This window comes from Platalea leucorodia (assembly GCF_965183815.1).
Source record: "Platalea leucorodia genome assembly, chromosome: 7".
NCBI classification, from domain to species: domain Eukaryota; kingdom Metazoa; phylum Chordata; class Aves; order Pelecaniformes; family Threskiornithidae; genus Platalea; species Platalea leucorodia.
In genome coordinates this window covers 52,625,897-52,651,093 of record NC_138829.1, presented here as the reverse complement: position 1 = coordinate 52,651,093, position 25,197 = coordinate 52,625,897, and the positions used below count along the sequence as shown (strand labels likewise).

Below are 25,197 nucleotides of genomic sequence, written 5' to 3'. Positions count from 1 at the left end.
TTATAACATAGGGTGCCATCACTGCTGTGCATAACCCTGCTGAAAACCATACATACGCTTAAATTCCTGAGCAAACTTGCAGAACCTTGTGTTCTGGATGGAGACGTGTCCTCTGTTTCTACACGCCTAAAATTAGTATTACAGCTACATGAACCTATAGAGGAGCATAATGATGTCTCAAAAATATCTGGAGTGAAAGATAGCATTGAAGCTATCAACTTCAGTGAAATTTAACTTGACCTGTATTGCCAGAACATTGTTGACTGCGGTAAAATTCTGCAGGGCAGGAGGTGAGTGGGTGACCAGACTTTAACACATTGGCAGTTTTATTTGCTCCAGAAGTAACACTTGGTTAATTGTACCTTCAGGCTGAAGTCGCTGCTTGTTTAAGTAAGTCTGTTAGCTCCAGGCTTGGCAGTTTTGAATTTAATAGCACCTCAGACACTATTTATTTCTGTGCATGTACAGTGTGCTGGTTCTAGCTTCTAATGCCATCTCTCAGCAAGCATGAAGCACCCATGCTGCAGAGTACCTGCTTCTGCAGGCACTTAGAGAAATGAAAATCATGAGCTTGCCTTTTGCCCTTCTTGATCTTGTTTGCTCTGTATTAGCTCGATGGCTGCAGAGTTCATGTGGGAGCCCAGTGGGATGGTTCCTTTGAGGATCTTGTTGAAAGCTGTTTAATTTGAAACACATGATATGAAATGCCCTGCATATGCTCTCCTGTTCCCATGAGACAACAGCATGTCTGAAAATTTGCTAGCTGCTTTGGGTGCAGATCAGACCAGGGAAGGTTGCAGTTGAGCCATAGTGCACATTTTTATTGCTTGGAGGTATTTTTGTTGACAGATTTATTGTCCAGTCACAGCTTTATGCAGTTAGCCTTTAGCATTTCATTTTTCTTTATATTAAAACTGGATTGTTTCAGATATTCCAAAACCCGCTGTCTGGTCATTTTTCACAGGAAAAGTGTCCCGCTGAGTAGTACTTCTCACCATCTGAACTGCAGAACATGGCACTAATATGGATGAGAAAGGGTGATGGATGGGTGATGCTGGTTTGGGTGTTTTAGGCTTTAACATTTATTTTCTCAGAGGTGAAGTGTGATAACCATGAAGCCTCAATGGTGCCAGTGTGGGCTGTCCTTGTTAGTGGGGTAACAAATGCATAAGCTCTCTGCCTTGTGCCCAGAGAGTGGAATATGGCTGGGGAACCGAGGCACAGAAAGATGGAGGCAGGTAAAGTTGGTGGTATTCAAAACAAAACTAATAAAAAAGAAAACACCCACAAAAACCACTGCAGCTAAGTGTGCCAAAGATTGTGAATCCATAGCCCTGCATCACTTCCACAGGAAGCTGGAAGGGGGAAGGAGCCTGAGCTCAGGTTTTGTCACTGTCAGACATGGGCTCTAACCACTAAAACCTTGTTCCTCTCTGGGTTCCTGGTAGGGAAAGGAAGATTGAGCAACTTGCTGAAAATCTTGAACCTGAAGGAAACAGCACTTTAATATCTGCGTGAATGAGGTCTGCTGTTCAGAGCCTGCAATTAATCCACAATTAATGCAATTAAATCCACAATTAATGCAATTAAAAAATTAATTTGTGGGAGTGAGGTGGTGTTGACCTTGCAGAGATGCTCTTCCTCGTGAGCTTTGCACAGCCTTGGTCCTGTGTAGCATAATGTGCCTTTGTCAGCATTGAGCCTGAAATGCTTTATACTTGTGAAAGTTTCATGTGTTGGCCAAGTCCAAGTGTGATCGCAGAGTTTCTCAGCAAAACTTGGCATTACACCTCTTTGAAAGACACTTTAAGGTGTTTGTTCTATTCATGCAGAGCATCTTGAAAGTCCTGATGTATTATGTTTGGCCATTTACGAGCAGAAGAATGGATTTTCTTGCAGAGTAATATGTGGCAGCTGGAGAAATACTTCAGCAGCTGCAAACTTCTTTTAAAAAGCACCATTTCCACACCAGTCTTCCAGGCGATGCAGCAGCCTTCTCAGAGGCTGTCTGCTCAGTGACATTGGATTATTCCTTGCTCTCTGGCTTAATAACTCCCATCTAAGTTGGTCAAATGTGAATCTAAAGGGTGTGTTGGGTGCATTGAGGAAGGATGCTGTCTCTGTTCTTTTAACTTCATCATTTGCAGCTATTGGCACCTTCTGGCTTATTTGCTGAAGCTGGTAGATGCTGCTGTAGGCATCACGGTCACCTTTCCTGTGGGGTGTGTGTTGTGCAGATTGATGGGAGATTCAGCCATAGATGGGGACTACACTACAAACTGAAGGAGGTGGTTCATATTTAGGGGAGGAGAAGATGTATAACTTTATGGCTGCCTAATTAAAATGTTTTTGCTTATTGGGCTGTTGTTCTTAACAGATTCCAGTGTGATGCAGTCTGTGTGAACTTTTTGGCTTTGTAGGATTTTTTAAAATTTTTTTTGTGGACACGTATAAGGAAGAACATCAGAAAGGGCAGCAGAAGACCAAACTGATGTCCATCCAATACCCTATTCTGCCTGCTGCAGTGAGGAGTGTGCCTGCTAATGTGGAGGGATGTGCCAGCTCTTCCATAATACATGGCCAGCTGTGTGGTGTTACGCGCTGAAGAAGTTATATGGTAGGAGAAGGAACATAAGTGATGTTCTTCTGGAACTGAGCTGGCAATGTTTCTTCTCTGAATCACATCTCGGAGCATGTGTAACTTCTGTTCCACTGTTGCAGCACATCAGCCTCGAACGCTCTGCTGGCCTCATGTCAGCCCCAGGTGTTTGTCAGACCCAACTTGCTGGTCACCATTCTAGCCCAGCTGAAGTATCCATGAGATGACACTCAGTGATTTCTAGGCACATTTTCCTTCAAAACTCCCTCTGAAAGTGTCAACTGTGCACGTCCCACCTCATTCATCCTCCCAGAGGAGCATTTTGTTAATGCTGAAAACGGTGGGGGCATGGAGAGCCTGTATTGGGACAGAAAATGGACCTTTGACCATTGTATCCTGGGTTTTCTAAGGAAGTGGGAATGCTTCACGCTGTGCAGGCATCTTGGGAAGTCAAAGGAACTGTGTCCAGATCAGGAACTTAGTAATGCATTTCCTTCCCTGTGGTTTCTAATAGTTTTCTGCTTCACAACCTCTGTTTGGTGTGTCCTTCATTGTTGATAGCACATGACATTTTGCAGAAACAGCTTTGTAACTTGTCATTAACTTTCTTTGAGAGCCAAAGGAACTTAATGGCTCTAAAGCTGCTGTTCAGAGAATGATGTAACCTGATCTGGTCATGCTCACCTGACAGTGGGTCAGCCTCATGTGCCTTGGTGCTGCCCCTTCTGTCTCCAGACCTATCCACATGTGCAACTTCAGCCTTGGAGATAAGCTTGGTAAGCCAAATGCTTCTCAAGATTGCACCACAGATTCCCTGCCTCCTGCATTCTAGCCTCAATTCACAAAATGAGATGTGCTTGTCTTCCCTTAGCAAAATCTGATTTAATTTTTTTTTTCTAAAGAGTGAAATATAGCACTTGTCTTGAGAGCCGACAACACATGAAGTACTTAGCAGCATTTGCAAGTTGAAACCAGGCCTTATGTCTTCTCAGTTTGATGGGAGAGTAGCATCGTTGTCGGCAAAAGGTATTCCACCCTTGTCTTCCCTGCTTTATTGTTATACTGAGGATAGAAGATTTCTTTGCAGCTCTTTGATCTTATTTCATGCCTAGTCCATGCACACTTGTAAGTATGAATTTTGGGGCAATGTCTGCTGGCTCTTCGATGACAGCTCAAAGGAGCATGTGTTGCCCTAAATGATTTGCTTTGCTTACTTTGTACCTGTGATCTCTAGCATGCACACTCCATCTTTCCACGTTTTTTTTTGTCTTGTTCTACATTTCTCCTTTTGCCTTGGTACAGTCACTGCATGCACCTTGCAGCTGCTTAACCAGGAGCAACTGAGGCTAGCTGGGAGGGCATGGAGGCAAGGGGTTTATATTCCAAAGTCTTCACTCTGCTCTTGCAACATCACCCCAATCAATGTTTTTTGAAATAATACTTTGAATTTTTTTTTTTTTTTGCACAAATTCCTTGGCTCGAGCACAGGGAGATCAGCAAGAAGGGAGGAACGCTTCTGAAACCCAGCAGGCAATGCCCTCTGGATGTGTGTGTACATTGCAAAGTCATCAGTCATTCAGTTGTTGACTCAAAGTTATTTTGGTTTTCCAGCGTGCTTGTTCCCTACTGAGTTATAGCCACAGATGGTAAAAGTAAACTTTGCACTTTTCAGAGTGTAGTCCTTTCCCAGATTTTATTTGTTGCTGTCTTTTGTGGTTTAGTTTGACTTTTAATTTCCTTGGGGATGCTCTACAGATGGAAAAGGTAGTGCTCAAAGAGTGAATTTTGCCCTGATTTCTCGAAATTACTTCTGACGGGAACAGTAATGTTAATCTCTTCCTTTGTGTTGTCTCCAACAGCCAGAGAAGGTTTTTTTCTGGGGAGCAACATGATCTGGAGAAGAAGCTTTAGCTGGTGCTTTTCTGGGATGTAGGTGTGCAGGGTGGGCACTCAGTGGGGTCTCTGAGTACAAATGGAGCCATGTGGGACTGGCTAGAAGTGTGATGGGAAGGCAGAAATAAAGCTTATTGCTTTTAATTATAAAAAGCAGTTGTTAAGTTGGGAAAGGTGATCTGCAAGTAATTTTGACTCTTGTTCTGGATGTATGGGATTGTGCTAAGGTGGAAGAGGCCAAAAAAACCCCAAATCCCTAGCTGGAGGTTCTGATATTTAATACAACATCTCAAGCATCATCTGGATGGCATTAAGGTACGACTGCATCTGGTTATCCCGTTGCTGGATTTAGAAATCAGCTGTTTGCCTGTCTGCTGTACTTACAGTCTGTGTATCGTTTTTGTCTACTTCACACGCTCACTCTGCAATTCATAAAGGGATTTTTAAAATTGGCTAAAGAACATTTAAAATTATTTTAAGCTTGTAAGTTTGTATTGAGCACCTTGGGGGAGGGATTATCAGTTGGCCACTGAGGAGACCATGTTTAGTGAGAGGGAAAGGGGAGACAAACCTCTTGTGTCTGAGCTCCCCCAGCCGATGCTGGCCTAATCCAGAAAGGCTGCCAGGTGCTTTGGAAGAGGTGAGAGGCATTTACTAGGATTTTGCTTTCCTCTCGAGCTGTTGCAGTCAAGTGGGACCAAAGTCAGCTGTGATGGGAAGGACTTCTGGTGGGTTAATGTAGTTGGGGATACAAACCATCTCTGTGCATAGGGGACAGACAGCTGTGTTAATGCATCAGCTTCTAGACACTGAGTGTGATTAACATTTGATCTTACAAATATATGTAGTTCTTGGGTCAGTTGAGATTAATTAAAATTATTTTTTGTTCTAAAAGACTGAGATTTTAACTATAATAATAATAATAATAATGATAGTATTTATGCGTAGATATAATCCTGCTATATCTGCATTTCCAAAATGCAATGGAAGATGTTTATTCTTTGAGGGTTGCTTAGTATAACTATGAAGGTATTAGTAAAGGTAGGAAAAAAACCCTATAAGAGAGTTGTCTGTGTTTGTATTCATTGCTGTTATTCTTTACTATTTTCTTTAAAACAGTACATGCATACATTATGGCACAGCCAATTCATTCTCAGGTTCACTTCTTAGGCTATAAAATATTGCTTCTTGTAAGCCTTTTACCTTGAAAAAGAGCAGCAAACATAAGCTGGAGTCTCTTTAAAATGTAAAATTTACCTTTAATGATGTATTTTTTCTTTTTTTCTGTGGGTCAGATACTGCTTGCTGAGTCTCTGCCTGTGGCCTGTGAACTTTACAAAAAGTGCACTTATTTCTGCATAACGTGGTGGGAGTGCAGGTTGATAAACGGTGCTCTGAGTGTTTTGGTGAAGTACTTACAGTGTCTGTGAGGGAACCCAAATTGCTTGCTTTAAGTTGAAGGATTCAGAGTTTAAAGCAAACTTTTGCTGTCTGTCAGCAATAAGGATTTGTCTGCTCTAGGAAATCTCTTGCGGGCAGAGTATTTCACATCTTCCCATGCTTTCCCCCTTGCTCCCAGTCTTGTCAACTGGAGTTTTCAATGATAAAACTACAGCATATGCTAAGAGTGACAGCAAGAGCATGCTAAAGGCTAAGGCAATCTTGTGGAAGTGCCTTGTAATTCAGAAGAGTGGGAAAAGTATTGAAGTTATCTTGGCTGAATAACACAAATTCGTATTACCAATTCCCTGCTGAAAAAATGGGGCTGCTTTCCTGAGCAGCCGATGCCTGTATACCATGTTGCAGGGGCTGCGGTTGTGTATCGCACAGGTCATCTCCTCTCCTGCACTGATTCTTTCAACTCCTGCTAAGGTGCGCTTGGAAGAGCAAGTGATGAGAAGGAATGAGCAAAGTCAGTCTGCGCTGTGCATGCGCAGCACGAAATGGGAGAGAGACCCTGGCAAAGCAGGTGCTGGCTGGACACCAGGCGCAGTCTCGTATGCAGTACTAGATGGGGCTGGTGAGCTGCCTTTCCCTGCCAATACTTCGGTTGCCAGGTCAGACTTAGAAATATTTCCAGCTGCCAGGTGGGATGGTCATCCATGATGGTCATCTAGGCATGAACTTTTGGCTGCAGTTAGAAACCTGCTCGCACAAAACAAGTGTGATGCTGTGCACACTTACTCCAGGGAGAAAGCTGCAGAGGAGTGCATGAACTAAGGTCAGTGGTGCAGTCCGGTCCTTTTGGGCTCCCCTGCTCTCTGGGAGAGCAGAAGATGTAGAAATGCTCCATCTATTTTCAACAGGCAAAATAACTCTTTTTACTAGAATAAATAAAAGGGCAGGAAGGAGGCTTTGAGTTCGTTAGGGAACTTGCAGGGTGACTAGGGATGCTGAATTTGAGGCACTGCATTTTAGTATCAAGGTTTGTCTCCATCTTTGACTCTGTCATCGTTTAACCCCAGCCAGCAACTAAGCACCACCCAGCTGCTTGCTCACTCCCCCCTCCCTGGTGGGATGGGGGAAAGAATCGGAAGGGTAAAAGTGAGAAAACTCATGGGTTGAGATAAGAACAGTTTAATAATTGAAATAAAATAAAATAGAATAGTAGTAATAGTAGTAGCAATAATAATAATACAATAATAGTATACAAAACAAGTGATACACTATACAATTGCTCACCACCCGCCAACTAATGCCCAGCTCATCCCTGAGCAGCGATCGCTGCCCCCTGGCCAGCTTCCCCAGTTTATATACTGAGCATGATGTCATATGGTATGGAATAGCCCTTTGGCCAGTCTGGGTCAGCTGTCCTGGCTATGCTCCCTCCCAGCTTCTTGTGCACCTGGCAGAGCATAGGAAGCTGAAAGTGCTTGACTAGTGTAAGCACTACTTAGCAACAACTAAAACACCAGTGTGTTATCAACATTATTCTCATACTAAATCCAAAACCCAGCACCATACCAGCTACTATGAAGAAAATTAACTCTACCCCAGCTGAAACCAGGACAGACTCTTTGATAGTCCAGTGTGGACCTGTATGTGGTGTGTCCTTTGTGAAGCTTGGGGTAGCTGTTTATATTTCACCCTTTTTCAGGCAGAGTGGTTTTGCAACTAAAACTCTGTTATCCTGTTCAGGGCTTTAGGATGTAGAGTAAGGAGGAAAATTTGGTAACAAAAGTTTCATGGTATGAAGTATCAAAATGTTGCAATCTGGGAGTCAAAGCTAATAAATGTTATCTTGGGCTTTCTTGGAAGAAAAAAAGGTTCTTACTCAGATACTTAATTCACAAGCATGGTTGGGACTGGAGTTGAGAGCTCAGGGTGAAACTTCTTGCATGAATGGCTATATCAGGGTCTTATGCGTGTTACTGATGACTGTTGGATGTTTTTCACTATGCTATTTATACCATTCACACATGCTGCTCGTTCTGTGTTGTGAACTGCCTTTGCGTCTTCAACTGCAGTCGTCACGTAACCTCCGAGATGTCATGCAAAGTTGAATCTCAACACTCTTTGAAGGCTGTGACATTTCCTAACTGCAGGATGAGGCTAAAGCTTGCTTCAGTGATGAGGAAGAGGGTTGCCCTCAAAAACTACTTAGGGAAGAGACTTACAATCGGTCTGGTTCAGGCTGAACTGTTTGGAAGCTCATATAAAGCTTTAAAAAGTGTTGGAAACAAGAGGGTAAATCCAGGAAGAAGCTGATGATCTGCTCTGAAGTCAATGGGAGCTGCTCCAGTGACTTCAAGGATGAGACCCCATCCATTGGGACAGTCTCTTGTGTGTGCATTGGTAATGAACAAAAGACATTGCCTATTTATTATTTTATGTGCAGAAATGAAGGCTTACTGTGCGTGTGAATCTTCTTCAGTAACAGCTGATGCATCTGTGTAATGTCTTGGAAGACTTGAAAACAAGCAAAAGCCAATATTTCAATCAAAGTTTCTTTTAGCTTTTTGCAACGAGCAGGAAAATCAAAGCAGGAATCAGCTAAGGTTGATACTTGGTTTTGACTGACTTGGTGTAAAGGCAGGGCCATACTATCAGTGTGCTCAAGCTGGTGCAAACCCTTCTGCTGAGCTTGGGAACAACATTAAGGGTCCCAGAGTGAGTCAGAAGGCATCATGCCTGTGGTGCTGTACGCCTGTGGACTTTGAGTTTGGCTTTGTACACGTGGCTTTTGACTTGAGCTGTTCTTTGTTGGGGCCTAAGGGAAGAAGAACAAAGTACCCTTTCCAAAGAAAGAGCCTCTCCGTAGATTTGGGAATGGTCTTTTCTCTTCCTGCCTCTGCGTCATTGCCTGTGTGTTGTGTGTAATGATACTTGCCTGCTTTTTGTACATTTTTTTTCCATTCCAGTTGATAGGATTGTGTTTAGTAGAACACCCTTGATATAAATTGACTTTTTTTTTTTTTTTTTTTTTTTTTTTTTAATAGGTATATTGCAGTGGATCTGAAAGTGATATAAGAAAGAGTTGCTCCTGGGAAGAGAAACCTCCCTGCAAGGCCAACTGTGAAGATGTGGACTGCCATTGTATTCTTCCTGCTGATTTCCTTCTGTATATGTGAACATAGGTTTTCTGTCCTGAAAGGGAGAGGAGTCCAAGTAGTACAGATAAACAGGCTTGCAACTGAAAAGCAGTGCAGGCAGGCTTGTCAAAGCCCAGGTGCTTCAGGTGAGGTTCTTGTGCCTTAGCTGGGATTTCAGCTGGGTTTTCTGTTCCTTAAAGGTCTCCTCTGCTCCCCTGACAAGTATCTTTCTTAATTCCAGTTGTTTACAGGCATTTACAGTTATGGCTTCGCTGTGCAGTCCTGTGGTGCTAAATAACTTCTGACAGCTTTGGTTAAATTGAATCCAGAACAACCATTTCCCAGGGCCCTTCTAGCTTCCATAAGAAACAGTATGCATGCGCACTTGGCGTGCGCTGGTAGCATGCAAACGGTGTTAGGTCACTTGACTTGAAGAATGATGATTCCATGCTGCCAGATGTTTGCAAGTGAACAGTGCTGTTGTAGACAGCTGCACTGGAACGAGTAGTCTTTGCTCACTGGTATTTATGTGTGTTTTTTCTGCCTTAGAAGAAACCAGTTGTATCCTGCAACCAAGCATGGGGTTAAACAAGTCTGGGGAGATAAGAGCCTTCTGCTGTCTACCTCTGAGATGTCTTTAAAAAGCGTTGAACTTCTAAATGAGTCTTTCAGAGTTGTCCTTATGAAGGACCCTATCTTATCTAGCCACGTGTGAAAGCTTGTAGCACCTACAAACAACTGATGATGCTGTGGTGAAGATGAGACCTTGGAGCAGGTGGATGAATGTCTGATGATGAGATTGATAGGAACATCATAAAGATGCCTTTTTTTTAATGCCCAGTGGTTTCAAACCTTTATTTTAAACATTAGACATCCCTTCATAGTGGAAAGAAAGCACCTTTATAAACTAAGCATTTTATTTAGGAGGTAATGTATGAGTGGGTTTGTCTCCCAGGCACCAGAGCTGTGAAAACTTCAGCTTCTGCTTTTTAAGGTGGTAAACCCTAGAAAGATGAAGAGCAAGCTCTCTACAGAGCAAGTCCAGTTGAGTGTTAGCTTTGTTGGGCAGAGGGGGTTGAGCCTGTAGAATTAGGTGACCCGTTCCATCTTCAGGAAACCTTGCAAAACTAAACCCAAAAGCATATACCTTTTCAGGTTTTACATTCTGTATGAAACCCACTGAAGCAATTTAATTCCTATTTGTTACTTGATGGCCAGTCTGTTGCACTACCTGGTGTCAAGGGAGATGGAAAAGATACAAACACTAGACATAAATGTATAGACATGTGCAGAGAGATCATCTGGAGAGAAGGACCTGATTTTTTTTTTTTATGATTAGCTTTAGGTTTTAAAATCATCTTTACTGCTCTCGTTCTTCATTCCCACCTTCCCCAAGTATATTTATTTTTGTGCTTTCTTTCATTAGAGACATGAGGCCTGAGGCTTAGATGTCAGAATAGTTACACCTAAGTAACTGTCAATAAAGGAGCAGTGGTTGTTATTTTTTAAGGTATTATAGTGTTAAGTTGCAAGCCCAGGTTGTATGGGGAGATGTCTTCATAGCTACATTGCTTGGAGAAGTGGAAAAGTAACATTCCTAGCTGGTTAGGCTCTCTTCTGTAGAAGTAATTTATACCCTTGCTGATATAACATCACTAACTTAAAGAAGTAGTGCAACTGTCACAGAAAGAACTGCTTTTGCCAGTATGTTTACATCTCAGATGTGCCCTGCAGAAAAGGGAATGGTGGCTGGTCTAGCTATTCCGGCATCACCTTTGGATATCCACACCAGAGGCCAGGATACATAGTTAGCAAACTAACCTATCACAAAACAATTGTACCAATATCATGAGACAGTTTGACACCTCAATTACATGCTAATAAAAGCAGCAAAACTCTCTAGAGCTGACAGCATGGGTAGTAACTCTAACTTCTGTATGTTGTCTAATGCAATGGGTTCAAGTCTCCAGATGCTGCTAGGGTAAGTGTTATACATGATGGAGAAAGTGGCCATCTTAGCAAAGATCTGGCAATCCAGGATTCCCAGATGCCTGGTGAGCATGGTAAAGCCATATTGGGAGGTAAGATAAGCTCGTGCTCTGTCCTTGCATCCCCTGCCATATTCGGAGCTCTCCCTGGTTTCTTCTATGGTGGCCAGTCCAGGGCTGGAGGGGAACATCTTGGCCATCTGAGCAGTCTGCTTTGAGAACGGAGCCACTTGGCCATACTCCTGGGCTATCTTGCATGTTCTGGGGAAAAAAAAGGGAAAATATGACATGGCTGCAAGAGCAAATATTCCTGCTCCCTACTTCAACAATACATCTGCTTACCTGGCTTCTGCTTGCCTTGGTATCTGTGATTTCTTTCCAGTAACAGCAGGCTTAAAAATGAAATAAATCAGCTTGGTAGGGCAAGACCTTGGTGCCTGCCTACATGGTTTCCTTTCAAAATAGCTCTGAAAAGCTTTTGTTGTCCTTCCACTTTTTTTTTTTATCTTTTTTTTTTTCTCCTTCTCCCCCCCCCCCCAGCTCCTAATTGGAAGTGAGCAAAAAGGAGTCACTGGGTGGCACATATCTTGCAGTGGACACATCAGCTGGAGCCTCAATCTGGAGTTGCATGAAAGGGAGTACTAATCAGTCCAGCTCAACCGAGGTATCTGGTTGTCCTGGGGAGCAACAGGGCAGTCATGAACAGCTGGATACCATCCTGATGGCAGCAGAAGCCAGGGTGCTTTAGCCATGCTGGCCCCATTAGTCTCTTGACCTTTCTGAACTGACTGACTTAGATATGTAGCCAATACAATACATGCTGCTGGCTTTTTGTTTTCCCCTTCCCAAGAAGTGAGAAATGGCACAATTTACAGTAGTAGATGGTGTGCGTTTCTCCACTAGCATGGCTTATTGAGTGAGGGACGGGAGGTGGAATTGGGAATCAGGGCACATCCAAACATGCTTTCATTTCCGAGGAGTGGATTTTAATTTCTTGAAGGGCTGCTGCTATATCTCCTGCTCTGTGTGACTGTTGAAGCTTTTAATTTTATCGCTTTTTAAGTACGATTTTTTTAAAGGCTTTGAATAGTTTCAGTCACTTTCTTAAGATTTTATCAAAGTCAGTAAAATTCCACCTTTGCTAGTTTCTTTAGGGCTGTCAAAACAGACTGCAGTTGTCGGTACAGGGATTTCTCCATAAATTTTCCACCAGCCCTTTTAATAACTGTGGTAACGTAAATGTTTTTTTATTAAAAGTTCAAGCTTCCCAAAGCCTTAATCCTCAGCGAGGGTAACTCTCTTTGTAGATAAGAGCTTTAAATATAGCCATATGTACCACATAGGCATGTTCTTTGCCCTTTCTCACACTTCTAACAAAACACAGAAATTAATTTCTCCTACCGTACACTTAAGTTCCCTTTAATCCACTGATGGTCAGTTCGGCACACATCTGCTTCATCCCAGACTGAGCACGGTGTTATCTTCTTCTGTGGTGTTTTTGTTTGTTTGTTTGTTTGTTTGTTTTTTGCTACAGCATGTGTCCCAGAAATTAATTACACAAAATCATAGCATAATTTAGGCAGGAAGGGACCTTTTGAAGGTCTCTGGTCTGAACCTGACCTAGATCTGGCTGTTCAAGACCTGATGGAGAGTGTACCACCTCTCTGGCCCTCAGCCCAGTGTTTGAGTGCCCTCGTGGTGGAAGCTAATTTTTTCCCTTGATGTTGAGTTGGGATTTCCTGTAAATCATCTGCTTCAGCCCCTCAGACATCTAGTAGTCTCCCTTGGACTCACTCCACTATGTCGATACTGCTCTTGTATGCTGGGGAGCCCAAAACTTGGCGCAGTGTTTGAGATGTCTCCTCAACGCTGGTTAGAGGAGGTCCATTCCTTCCCTCAAAGCTTGGTTATGTGTATGTAGACACACCCAGAAAGAAGTCGGTGAGTTCAAAGGGATGCCAGGAGAGAGAGCTCCTGTTGTGATGAGTTTATTTAGCTTGAGTTGGGATTTGACTTACTAAAATACGATTTCTGTGATGGCTCCCATGGCTAAATGATACTATTGTTCAGTGAATGAGGAGTAAATTCCTGTGTAACTCCAAGCACTGAGATGAGAGCTGTCTCCCATGGATGATGAGATGGGTGTCTTCTCAGTTTCAGCTCACTTTTTTTTTTCCTCATTAAGACATCTAGATGAACACTAGCATTTAGATGGGTCCAAACTGTAGTGCACTCTCTTTGTTCCTGTCTGGGTGAGTGAATTGCTGTTGTTTGGAGATGTTGGTACCAGCAGACAAGCAGGTAGGTAGGCTGCAGCTGCTCTATTGATTTCATTGGCTTTCCAGCTATTTTCACTAGGGCTGAGTTAGGATCCTTTAAGGCCAGACTTTGCAGCTATTGTTTTGGGGTTTTTTTTAATGCTTTAATTATAGCCACGAAGCAGTGTGTTCAGTATACTATGTGTACTGACGCACTTTCTCTGCTGTTTTCAGGTAACCATTACTGTAATTGGTCTGTGCCCTACCAGAATCGCTGCATCCTCTTGCAGTGTCGCCAGCTGAGTGTGTGCCAGAATGCTGGAGAACAAGACATCAAAGATCTGCTCGGAGGTAATGCCATGCTTCAGGCTCCTGCTAAATCCGGAATCCTGGTCCTTTTTCTTTAAATGCCTAGGTTTAGACGTTGTCTGGCTTTCAGCTGAGGGAGATGGGTTGTGAAAGGCCTGCAGGATGATTCTGTAGGTAAAGTCAGTTCACTGGAAAAACTGTTTCACTAGCCTGGTAATGTGCGTGATGTGTCTTTGAGTGAGTAACTTTTGTAACTGTTACTGAGTAACAGTTTGTCTCCATGTTGAAGATATTCATTCAAGCCATTTGCACTCCACATGCTGTCCTTTGGAAAATAAAGGCATAACAGATGTATTTATATTTTTTTAAGGGAAAGGAAAATGTCTTGGCATTGTTTTTTCTGAGATTGCCAGGATTTTGTGCCAGAGGCAGCAGGCTGCTTCTATAATCAGAGCAGCCTTAGCAGCAATTGCTCATGGTGACTTTCCAGTGCCAGGGTCTTCAGTTTTAATTAAGTGACACAATAACAAAACAGAGCTTGTTGGTAATTGGGGAATCAATCTTCTAAAGTATGTTCCAAGAGTTTGCTGTACCCAAGTTTAAAAAAAAGAAAGTTTATTCATGGTTCTTTTGGGTTGGCAAAGGTTTCTCTGCAACATAGCAACCAGACCTTTGATAAGCAGATGGGATTTATGTCACTATAAATCTAGATCACTAGCTGTGAAGGAAATTCTCCCGAAGTATGAAGGTGTAAGTGGAAATTTCCACTCAGTTTTTGAGAGGTGAAAATTATGAATCTAAGCATGAAGGCTTTGTTGATGCTGTGTAACTTGAAAGCATGAGTTGTCTTCTCAGGAGCTGGCATTTGTAACGCTGCTCTTGTTGATAATGTGCTTCTGTGTTGTCGCTCTGTGCTTCATTACCCCCCTTTTGTGGAATTAATTCCCTGGTTGGGCAAATGCCAGAGGTCTGTGGCAAAAAACAAACAAACACCACTGTCCCGTCCCGCCCCAACCCCAAAGGGATTATGTGCCATAAAGGCAGGAGTCTGAGTTTTCATGTTCTTGCTGACTTCAAGATGGTTGTACTACATGTACTGCAGAATATGTGTTCTGTTTTGCATGTTGGGGCTATGAGGTCAGATTTGAGCTTGAGACTTATTCTTACGAAACTCATTGGTTTTGTCTTTTTGAAGAAATTGTCAGTGGGAAAAGGGAGACAGTCCTGTTTCACCACCAAAGCTATCTGCAGAGAAAGGAGAGGATGGTAAATGCATGGGTTGACCAGCACAACATGGAAAACCTGTTTTCCACAACTGCTCAGACTCATAAGATTGACTTGAAGCATTTGTTTGCAGCTAGGAGTGAAGATATAACAACAAATGCAAGACAAACAATGGCAAGCAATGCTACCACCACCACAGCAACCACCACCACTGCCACAGCCGTAACAACAAATGTTATAAATGCAACTGTCCTCACTACAGCTTATGAAACAACTGCCAAAGCCTCAAATGGCCCTGGAGGTTCTGGTGTCCTTGCTGAAGCCATGTCATCCACTGCCTCTTCTCCCATTTCTGTTAACATCTCTGCTTCCACTTCCAGCCATGTCACCAAGCTTGTGGCCACCACTGAAAAATCAGGAAATAGTAGCCCTGTCTCAGTATTGTCCCCCACTTCTACTTCTGTTCCCCTCGCTGTCATTTCTGAAGCAGGTACTCAAATGGCTCAAACAGAGCAGGTTAACCCAGCCATCACTACCACTAGCACTCCCCCCTCTAGTAGCCCCTCTACTGTTGGAGCTGGCCCAACGACACTGAGCACAACATTGACCACCCTCATCCCGCAGGATGCAGGAGCATCTTCCACTGCTTCCATTCATGCCACGGCACTCAACCCCTTGGAGAGTTCACACTCTGGGAATCCACTGCCTGGCATTACATTGCTATATCTAGGGCCAGAAGCAAGTACAGCCACAACATCCTTGAGTAAATCAACTTCTCTTCTGGGCTCTACCAGAGATGCCACAGTTTTAACTACTGCCTCTACAGCAGAAACTATGACTGGGGATGGGATAAAGTCAACATCTCACATTTTTTCAACAACCACGGCTCCAGCAGATGCACCCAAAACAACAGCTTTGGGCTTTGCAGAAACTCAGGACATGGACAATGAGTATCTTCGCATTGCTGCCCAGCCCCTGACTCAGTACGTAGTGGATAAAAGTTTGCTTCTTGCAGTGCTTTTAGTTGGTACGTTTTTTTTCATAGCTGTTATAGTTCTTTTCCTTATGCAGGCCTACGAGAGCTACAAGAAGAAGGATTACACACAAGTGGATTACCTGATCAATGGAATGTATGTGGACTCAGAGATGTGAAAGGGTGGGGATAAAACAGTGGGCAGAGAGATGGAAAAAAGATTGAAAGCCTGCCTGACTTGTTTTTCTTTCTTATTTGCCTATAACAAACTGAAAGTGCTTCCAAATTTACTTCTGGTGCAATTGAGGAGAAATGCCATGTACTGTATTAAGAAAAAAAATTTTTTATTCAACTGTGCAACAGGTTACTGTAAAAAAAAAAAAAAAAAAGTAGTCATTTTTAAAACTTCCATAAGGCACAATAGCTTTGGCCATTATTTTTCATTGCAAAACAAACCTAACAAAGGGTAAGCAATCATCCTTGGAAAATGCTGTGGCACTTCTTCAACTCTTTAACAGTGCAAGTTCCTTGTGTTTCATTTGTTTCATGTGTGCTCCTCTGAAAACAGAGTGAAGGATGCTCTCACCTTTTGCGAAGTGCTCTGAAATTGCCAGATGAGAAGTGTGGAGTATTGCTGCAACAGGGAACTTTTAATCCAATGATGTGTGTCATGTTTCAGTATTCTTCCTGCTTGTAAAGAGGTCTGTTTACAAGGCATTGTAAACTGTTTACTGCTAACCCAAGATATCTTTTCACCATGGAGCGGATTACTGTGCCTCTGCACTTAAATGATCTTATTTTTGTATTCACTTAATAAATAGGGCCCTGGAAGGGCATATCTTGTTGCATTTCTGTTTTCATTCCTGTCCCTGCCAGTTCAGAAGCAGGCAAGTGGGCTTTCGGGGCTTAAGCAAATTAGCTCTACTTCAATATTCCAAGTATGGATATGTCACAGAAGATGCTGATTATCTTCCAGGGTACTGCTTCTGTAATTTCAGAGCAATATGCTGCCAGTCGCCCAGGTATGCAGACCCATTCACTGCGTATTATCTTTCATGCATAGAGCATTAGGCTGTTTTGGTTTTTGTTTTGCATTTAGGACCAGCTCAGAGTTGCTAGTAATTTGGAAACCTTATTGCACGTACAGTTGCAGCTCACCTCCTAAGATCTGCATCTGAGAGAACGAGTAGAAAACACTTGATTTTTGGCAAGTATTCTTCAGTGATTAATGCATCTCATTTGAATGACACATACATACCAATAGCAAAATGCTGGATCAAGGTGCATTTTTTTTTTTTAACCAGATTGATAGCTTGTCTCTCACTTCGAATTAGTTGCCTTTAATCTTGCTTGCATGTAGTCTTGAGGCTGATAATAGGCCAACTGCAGAATTTGAGCTGTTGGATAAATAACCAAACCATGACCCAGACTCTGGCTGTTTGGAATTTGGAGGGAGTCTTTACCCAGGAAGATTTTACTTTGTAGACTTTTTGTCCATCATCAACCTGAAAGTGCTATGAAAACAGCAGCAGCAGAGTCAAGGGGTGGTTTGAAAGAAATGGGTGGGAGGTAGTTTCCCGAATCTTACCCAATACAAATTTTGAGGAGAAAATTTCAGCAAGTAGGGTATGTTGAGGAAAGGAAAGACATTACTTTGGAAGTGAGACGACTTGGTTGTCAGCGTCAGGTTGCATTTTGCAGTGCTTTTGCATGGACTGCATCTGCATGCCAATAGGTTAGAGCATCTCTCGGGGTAAAAGGATAGTATGGTTTTGGGAGTCTCACTCGTTGGAAGGCTTGAAGTATAAGCCACAAAATTCACATGACATTTCCTGAAGGGGTAAAAAAGTTTGAGGGACTGAATTTTATTGTATTTTAAGGTTATTTTTAATTGGTTTCTCCTCAGCAGAAGGGAACTGAACCCTGATTTCTGCCATCTTCCAGGAGCCACCCATGTGCAGTATCTATGCAACAAGGTGCTGGGAACATCCGCCAGCATAGCTGGGGAGCTGCACCCTGTTGAGATGCTTGGGACTGTTCGCCTCAACTGTTCTGAGCTGTTAGCAGATGTCAGGCAGATGCTGCTCTACAACCACAAAGTCCAGAGACTTATCATTACATAGCGATCTCAGGTTTCACCTCAATTGCAGGAGAGTCTCTAACCACAGATCTAAGCTTGTGGTCTTCGAGCTCTACTCCAGATACTGAGATAAGAGCTGTCTCCTCAGATAAGAGCTGTCTCCTCTACTCCCTGCCATTTCCCAAGTAAGAAGATGGGTGTTACCTCAGATTCAGCTCACTTCTTTTTCTCCTCATTTGGGCATCTCAGATAAATGCTTGCATTTTGATAGGGTGAATCCAGGCAATAGTGCTCTTCCTTGTAATTTATCCCTGCCTATGTAAGTGCATTTCTGTCTGTAGGAAGTGCCTTCCTGCATAAAGGGTCAGTGTTGCAGCTGTTCTGCCAGTGTTCTGCAGTATTTTTTTCCTTTTTTAAGTTGCCTGAGCCATTTCCACAAAGGCAAACTATGATCATCAGACTTGTAATTGCTTATCCTGGAAATGGGGAAATTTTTGGATGAACTTTGCACTAAATCGTGGCCTTGTTTCTTTTGGTCTCTGTGGATCTCTTCAAAGACCCAAAGTTGGACACCAGATTCTGTAGAGTGGAGTGGAAGCTTGTGGATTTGCAATGGTTTTTATTCTCTTCTTTGAAGAGCTATTAGACTCCTCTGCTGATTTCTTGGAGGGAGTAGGAAGGAAAGGGAAAGGAAGGAGGCATTACTTAAACAAAAATCTGAAAGAGTTTTCTTTTCTAAAAACAGATACTTTCTAGGATTGGTTTATTAAAACCAAATAAAACTCTTCTGGGATAATTTAGGTGGGCATGATATAATTACAAGAGTTGGAATTGGGTTACAACCCTGTTTACAAGAGTCTTGGGGAGTTTCTCATGGACACAGTGAGACTATTACAACTACATCATGGCTAAAAGAAACCATCACCATAAAAATCTTTGCGGCTTCGTAACAGGTTCTTACAGGAAGGTGAGTACTCATCAGAAGCTTGTTGCAATTCCCACAGCCCTGGTATGTTTACATCCAGGTCTCTTCTTCAGGTACTGGCACAACCTGTCTTTTTTGTACTTATTTGAGTTACTGCACTTCCAGCTGTGAATTACTTTCTCAGCAGAAACTGAGCTTTTAAGTGTAAGGCTGAGCATAAAATCAAGTCTTGCCTCAGTGCATTTCTGCAAGCAAGGTAGAGATCTTCATGCTTACCATAGAATCATAGAATGGTTTGGGTTGGAAGGGACCTTTAAAGGTCATCTCGTCCAGCCCCCCCTGCCATAAGCAGGGACATCTTCAACTACATCAGGTTGCTCAGAGCCTTGTCCAACCTGACTTTGAATGTTTCCAGGGATGGGGCATCTACCACCTCTCTGGGCAACCCATTCCAGTGTTTCACCATCCTCATTGTAAAAAATTTCTTCCTTATATCTAGTCTGAATCTACCCTCTTTTAGTTTAAAACCATTACACCTTGTCCTATCGCAATAGTGCTCAAAGTGCAGTGCCAGCTGGGGAAATATCAAGTAGGTTTTTATTTGCATCCCAATGGTTTTGTCTCATACTAGCTCAGTTTAGGCATTAAAAAATAAAAATACTGGGCTGGAGCCTGGCCTCTGAAAGTCAAGGTGTGTTTTCTGGCTTGTACGTTGAAACACAATTGTAAAGTTTTGGCAGCTTTGCTGGTTCTGTTTTGTATCTAGCTACTCATGAGCATTGAAGAGAGCAGTGGGACTGTGGAAGGTGGACTGCATGTGTAGTCCTCTAAAGGGCTCTTCTGCAGCAGTGGCTTGATATGCAAGTCCGAAGCAATTAGGATTTCTTCCCTTCTGGCTCTTTTTGTGCTGGAGGTCACCAGCAGCAAACATTTACTTGGTTGTTTCTACTTCCAACCCATTGTTTCTGTTTGGGCTAAAGCCAGCCTCCTAGAATGGCTTTGCTTGTTTTGCTTTTGAGGCCACAAATGGTGGCAAAATCTGTTGCATTTCATGGTGTAGTGTTGCAATAGTTAACAGTGAGTATGTTAGATGAGGAAATGCAACACCTTTGAAAGTTTGCTTCAGAATTCACAATATAACAATAGATGGGGTCCTACCAAGTTATCTAGAAGACATCTGCCAAGGGACTGCCAAAAACAACATTCTGCTGCTGTGAAGCATAGCATATCTGACGCATGTTGGGTTTCAACCTGTTGCATGGCCTCTTTCTCAATAAAACACAGGAACATCCTGGAATTAAATTTAGATTAGATTAATTCTAAATGCCACCTCCCTCTAATTTAATTACCTGTATTAGAAGTATGTTGTTCTAGACAGCAGAGAAGAAAGGAGATAATGGAATATTAAAACAATTAAAGGAATAATAGGAATGAAGAACTTTTCGACTGTAAATGTGAGTTTGCAATATGCCACGTGGTGTCCAGAGGATTGCGGAGCATATGCAGAACTCTTAAGCATGACCTTTAAAGCAGCTAATGCATATACTCAGAAACAGGTATCAAGGAGTTGGTTTCTCTGGATGTGTCCAGTGGCTGCTCATTTCTGCCATCAGAAAGGAAACCTGAGCCCTGCCTAAAGCATTTCTAAGGGCTTTTTCTGCTGTGGGTTCTCTGGTATGCAGTAAAGGCAAGCTGACATTGCAGCATCGCCCCTGACCAGGGCCACTCTAGTTGTCTCCTTTCCATGGCCTCTGTCTCATGAAACTGAATTACCTTTGTTGCGCTTGGCTGAAGTTGGTCTGTGGGTTCAAAAGCAAATGCTTTCATCTTGCACGAAGTATGGGCTTGTAAGTTTGTGCTTTTCTAGAGGAAACCAGGCTAAACAACAGCAAAGCCTAGAGCTGTAATGATTCCTGTCTGCTAGAAGGCCTATGTAGCTCAGGGTTAGGACTCTGCTTTGACTTTTTGGTCTTGCTGGATAGCTAGTTATTGTGGGTAAAGCTAGGCTTTGCTCTACAGCATTTTGGGTCGACTTCCTTGTAGTTTCATGTCCTTGGACCTTGACCTTGGACCTTTTCTCTTCCTATGTATTTGGAGCAGTCCTGTCTTGGCTGAGAGATACCAGCAGGTTGTGCTGCGGGGCAGCTCTTCTGGAGCTTGCCTGTTCAGCCTCCCTCTGACAGTGAAACCCCAAAGCGTCTGGGAAAAAAAGAGTCTCTGCCTGATCTGGGGCTTCCTGGTTGATGTTCAACTTGTGCCTTGGCTGGAGTTATGTTTGAATTATGAAGCATGTTTGAAGGAGAGGTCCTTTGCTAGCACGCAGAACTTGCCCAACATCCTGCTGGTCCCAATTAAAAAGACTAAAGCTGTTTGGATGGGATTGTACAATCTGTTTGAAATAGCAAAGAAATAACTTTTCTTCATGAAAAGTGGCTAAATATTTTAACCCCTTCAAGCTGGGACAGGTGAAACCAATCACACTGGTTTGATGGTCATGGACTTATGCAAGTGGTTCTTGTTCTTTAGTGCGTGCAGATGAAAGTGTAGAGCCCAAGCTTGTGAGTATAAACACTGTTAAATCTTCCCGCATAACTCTCATAATACTAAGGAATGGAGAAGAAAGGAGGAGGGATTTATTCAGCTTGAAAATGCTCACATTTAGAAGCGACTATTCATGGCTAGTTTAAAAAAAAAAGAAAGAAAAAGTCAAGATTTAACCAAATTCTAGAGTTAGATTAATCATAAACTCTGCTCTAAGGTCTTGAGATTTCAGCCACTGCTGCAGATTAGAAAGTGAGAATTTTCAAAAGTATTTAAACAGGAACATAAAATCCCAGAGTTATGTTGTGATTTCTCACATGTGTCCTCCTCCTGCTGTAGGCATGTTCCTGAGCAACTTTGCTCATCCTTGGTCAATGCAGCTAAGCTGAAGTCGGCAGCTGAATAATGATTAACATAAGCTGTACCATGGGGCAGAAGTTCCCCATGCTCTTGGGAAACTGAGACACATTTTACCACAGTAGGGGAACGGGGAGTTGCACAGTGGCTGCTAGCTGGTCCTGCACCCTTGTGGCAACAGGCAATAACAAAAATATCCTTGGTATGGTGTGGTACCTTGTGTGATCCAGGTGTTGCCAGCAAGCAGATGAGCCTGTAAAGTGCCAGAAAAGAGAGTTTGCTCAGGGAAGAAGCTTTGCTGATACCGGTGCACAGGACAGTACTGTTGGGGAGCAACGGAAATCCTTGCTGATAACTTTAATCAGAACTAGGTAAAGCCTGTTATGTAGGTACATGCTAATATGGCTATTCAAGGTGCACAGCGTAAATGGAAGAAACGTGTGCTCTGGATGAATGTGCTGTGTTCTTCTGATCAGCTCAATTATGGGGACCTGTTACTGGTAGAAAGTGGCTCTAAACTGATTCCTCCTGTGTGCACCCTGGTGAATATTCCCAACAGTGAGAGATCAGCAGCAGCGCTGTGTGCTATAGGCCAATGTCTACAGGTCCCAGGCAGAAAGGCTGTCTGATCGGTAGGATAAAAGCCAGCTCTTCGATCTCATTCTCCTGTTTGCTGGGTCAAAGTGTATTGCAAGGATGTTGTAAGAGCTGAAGGCATTTTTTATTTTTTCTGATTTATTCGTTTTTACATATTCCTACATATCTTCGGTATTTAGACTGTGTTTAGTATTGGGCTAAAGATCTTCAGAAAAAATGAGCTTCCCTGGAAATGGCACCCTGGAGTGGGTCAGTTTTCACTGGAGCTTTCCCCAAGGCCTGGCCCCCAGCTGGGGTTGAAGTCCCTAGTGTCTCACAGAGGGTCAGGCAGGTTCCTGTGGTCCAGAACTGCCTTGGAAATTTCTGTGGAAAGTTTTGCACTTTCCTTTCTACTTCAGTCTACAAGGAGAAGTAGAGACTCTTGTGCAGGAGAGAGCAATCTTGTCCCCCAGCAGTTGTGACATGCAGTGAGCACCATTTTGAAGGAAATGGTGAGCCTCATTAACATGGTCTCCGTGCCTCTTCTGGATCACACGCAGCCCTGGGGTCTGTTTGTAGCCAAACATAAAGCTTTTTCAAAAGATGATCTCACCAGTTGAAAACCACATGCATATGAACCAAAGCAGGAAGGGGAGCAGGGGCTAAAAGGGATGGAGGGCTCCACATGGGTAGCAGATGCACATCTCTTGCACTAGGACAATCCATGTGTTTCTTTCCAGCTGTGAGCCTTGGTTCTGCCATCAGTGTGTGCAGGGCTTGGTAGAGTGTCCTTTTCTTTGAATGTCTGCAGTTTTGTTAGCCAGCGGGGAGTTCTGGAAAATGTTAGTGAGAGCTGTCAGACTGTGTAATGATCTCCCAAGGGAAAGAGTAGCAGCCCTACAGGACTTCAAAACTTTGCAGGCTAATGTAGCACAGGAAAAATCCTGGGGATTAATGGGATGACCTGAGAACTCTTCTGTGAAGAGGTAATGAATGATGGAAGAAATCAGATAAGCTGGAGAGAACTGTGTGCATGCTAAAGGAAAAGAAAGACCAGGCATTCCCATGAAGAACAGTCCTTTCTTAACTGGAGTGAGCTATTAGTCTTCGTGCTTCTGGGTATACATGATTGCTGGCCAGATGAAAGAGAAATACACCTCTGCATGCATTTGTACAGAACTGTTTGCAGAAGGAATTAAAAGCCTGAACAGAAGCATTCTTTGAGGTATCTGATGTTAGGGCTGAAGAGATGTTGTTACCCCGTTGACTTGAGCTGCTAGCTGAAAATAGTGGGCTTTGCTGATCCATGTAGCAGGGTCATGGAGCCAGTTTCTGGCCACAGGACTGTGTAAAAAGTTTGCTTCATTACCTTATCCTTTTCCTAGCTCAGCTTTAGAGCTCTTTCTGATTGCCTCTAGCTAGGGATAGAGCACTGCAGTGGCAAGTTGAGACTGCCTCATCTCCCTAGCAGGGTGTATGGATACCCACTGTGGCTGCTCCTTCCCACCCTGCAACATGTGTACGTTCATGTGTGCATGTGTTGGTCTAGGAACTGTCGTCCCACAACAGCTTTGAAGTAGGTATACTTCACCCATTGCCAACACAGATGTCACTGCTCTTTTCAAAGGAAAATGCAAGACCTCTCCTGTAAAAAAAGGCATGTGTTCGATGTCTCTTCCACATCTCTGAATCTGTTTGGCTCCAGCCCTGAAGCATGAGGTTCAATATTCCTTCATGTCTTGCCATTTCCTGCCAAAAATGACCAGCAAGGTGCCACAGGGAGGCTAATTCTTATTCTGAGATTTATTACACCACAACCCCCCCCTTACCACTGCTAATTAAAACTAAGCTCCACTTATCAAGTGACCATGTACCTTTTGCAGGGCTGCCATGTGCTATCTGTTCTCTCTCCATGGGTTTCGTGGTCATTCCAGTGAGCTGAGGAGGTCATAGTGTAGATGAGACTAATAATAAACCTGCACTAAAAGCAGCTGCATTGTGGAAGAACTTTAAACCCCCAAAAAAAGCAAGCAGGGACAGTTTTAACCGCAATATGCTCTTTAATTAAAACCTGGGCTGGAGCTGACCTGCCTGCCTTGCAATACTGTGTGGGTTGGGTGGGGATGCAGTCTGCATTGTTAACCTACTGCTATAATATTTACACAGATGATTTTAGCCTCTGACAACAGGAAAATTATTTTCTATGCAACCTTTTGGCTTGGGCCACCCATGTGCCATGGGAGAGAGGAGGTCGCAGGAGTGCTGGCATCGGTCCTTCTGCAAGGTTTTCACACTCCTGCCAGGTAAACAGTCACTGGGCAGGATACAGGAGTACCTCTGGGGAAGGTGGATTTTATATCACCTCACCTTGTCTTTTGTTCATCCCCTAGCTATAGCAGCCTTGCTGAAGGCTTTTTCCAGTGCAGATCTCTCTCGTTGTGTGCTTATGTAGGCTTCACAAGAGACCCTTGCCTTAAAGACCCTTGCCTCTAACAGCTGGCTTTGAATTGCACTGGTGGAACTGGGCAAGGGTGTGGGACAGATGGAGGAACCTGTGCTGCAAGTTGAGCTGGGGCTGAGGTGCCAAGGCAGGTCACTGGAAGGCTGAGACTCCCTCTCCCTCTCCCTCTCCCTCTCCCTCTCCTCTCCCCTCCCCTCCCCTCCCCTCCCCTCCCCTCCCCTCCCCTCCCCTCCCCTCCCCTCCCTCTCTCTCCCTCTCCCTCTCCCTCTCTCTCTCCCTCTCCCTTTTCTCCAAGGTTTCCAAAGTGCCTGGCCAATACATTTCAGCTACAGCTGTCATGTGTTGCCAATGTGCTGCAGCATCACTTACTTGAGCCAGCAGAACCTAGAGAAAAAGGGGTGTCTTAAGAGAAAGGCCATGCTAGTGAGGTCTCTGGGCTGATTTGCTAAAACAGCTTGGGCAAACGAAGACTTTGGGATTT

At 43.4% G+C, this 25,197-nt stretch overlaps 1 protein-coding gene across 1 annotated transcript in view; it reads left to right on the top strand.

Annotated features, from left to right (window-relative positions):
* The window catches only part of LRP5 (LDL receptor related protein 5), a gene marked incomplete at its 5' end in the record, with an annotated part of 238,636 nt that overhangs the window by 16,713 nt on the left and 196,726 nt on the right, over window positions 1-25,197 (top strand). Inside the window, 2 exons of the mRNA XM_082318162.1 lie at window positions 8,932-9,170; window positions 13,505-13,621. Coding sequence (XP_082174288.1) covers window positions 9,014-9,170; window positions 13,505-13,621 — 274 coding nt within the window. The remainder of the gene's footprint in view (window positions 1-8,931; window positions 9,171-13,504; window positions 13,622-25,197) is intronic.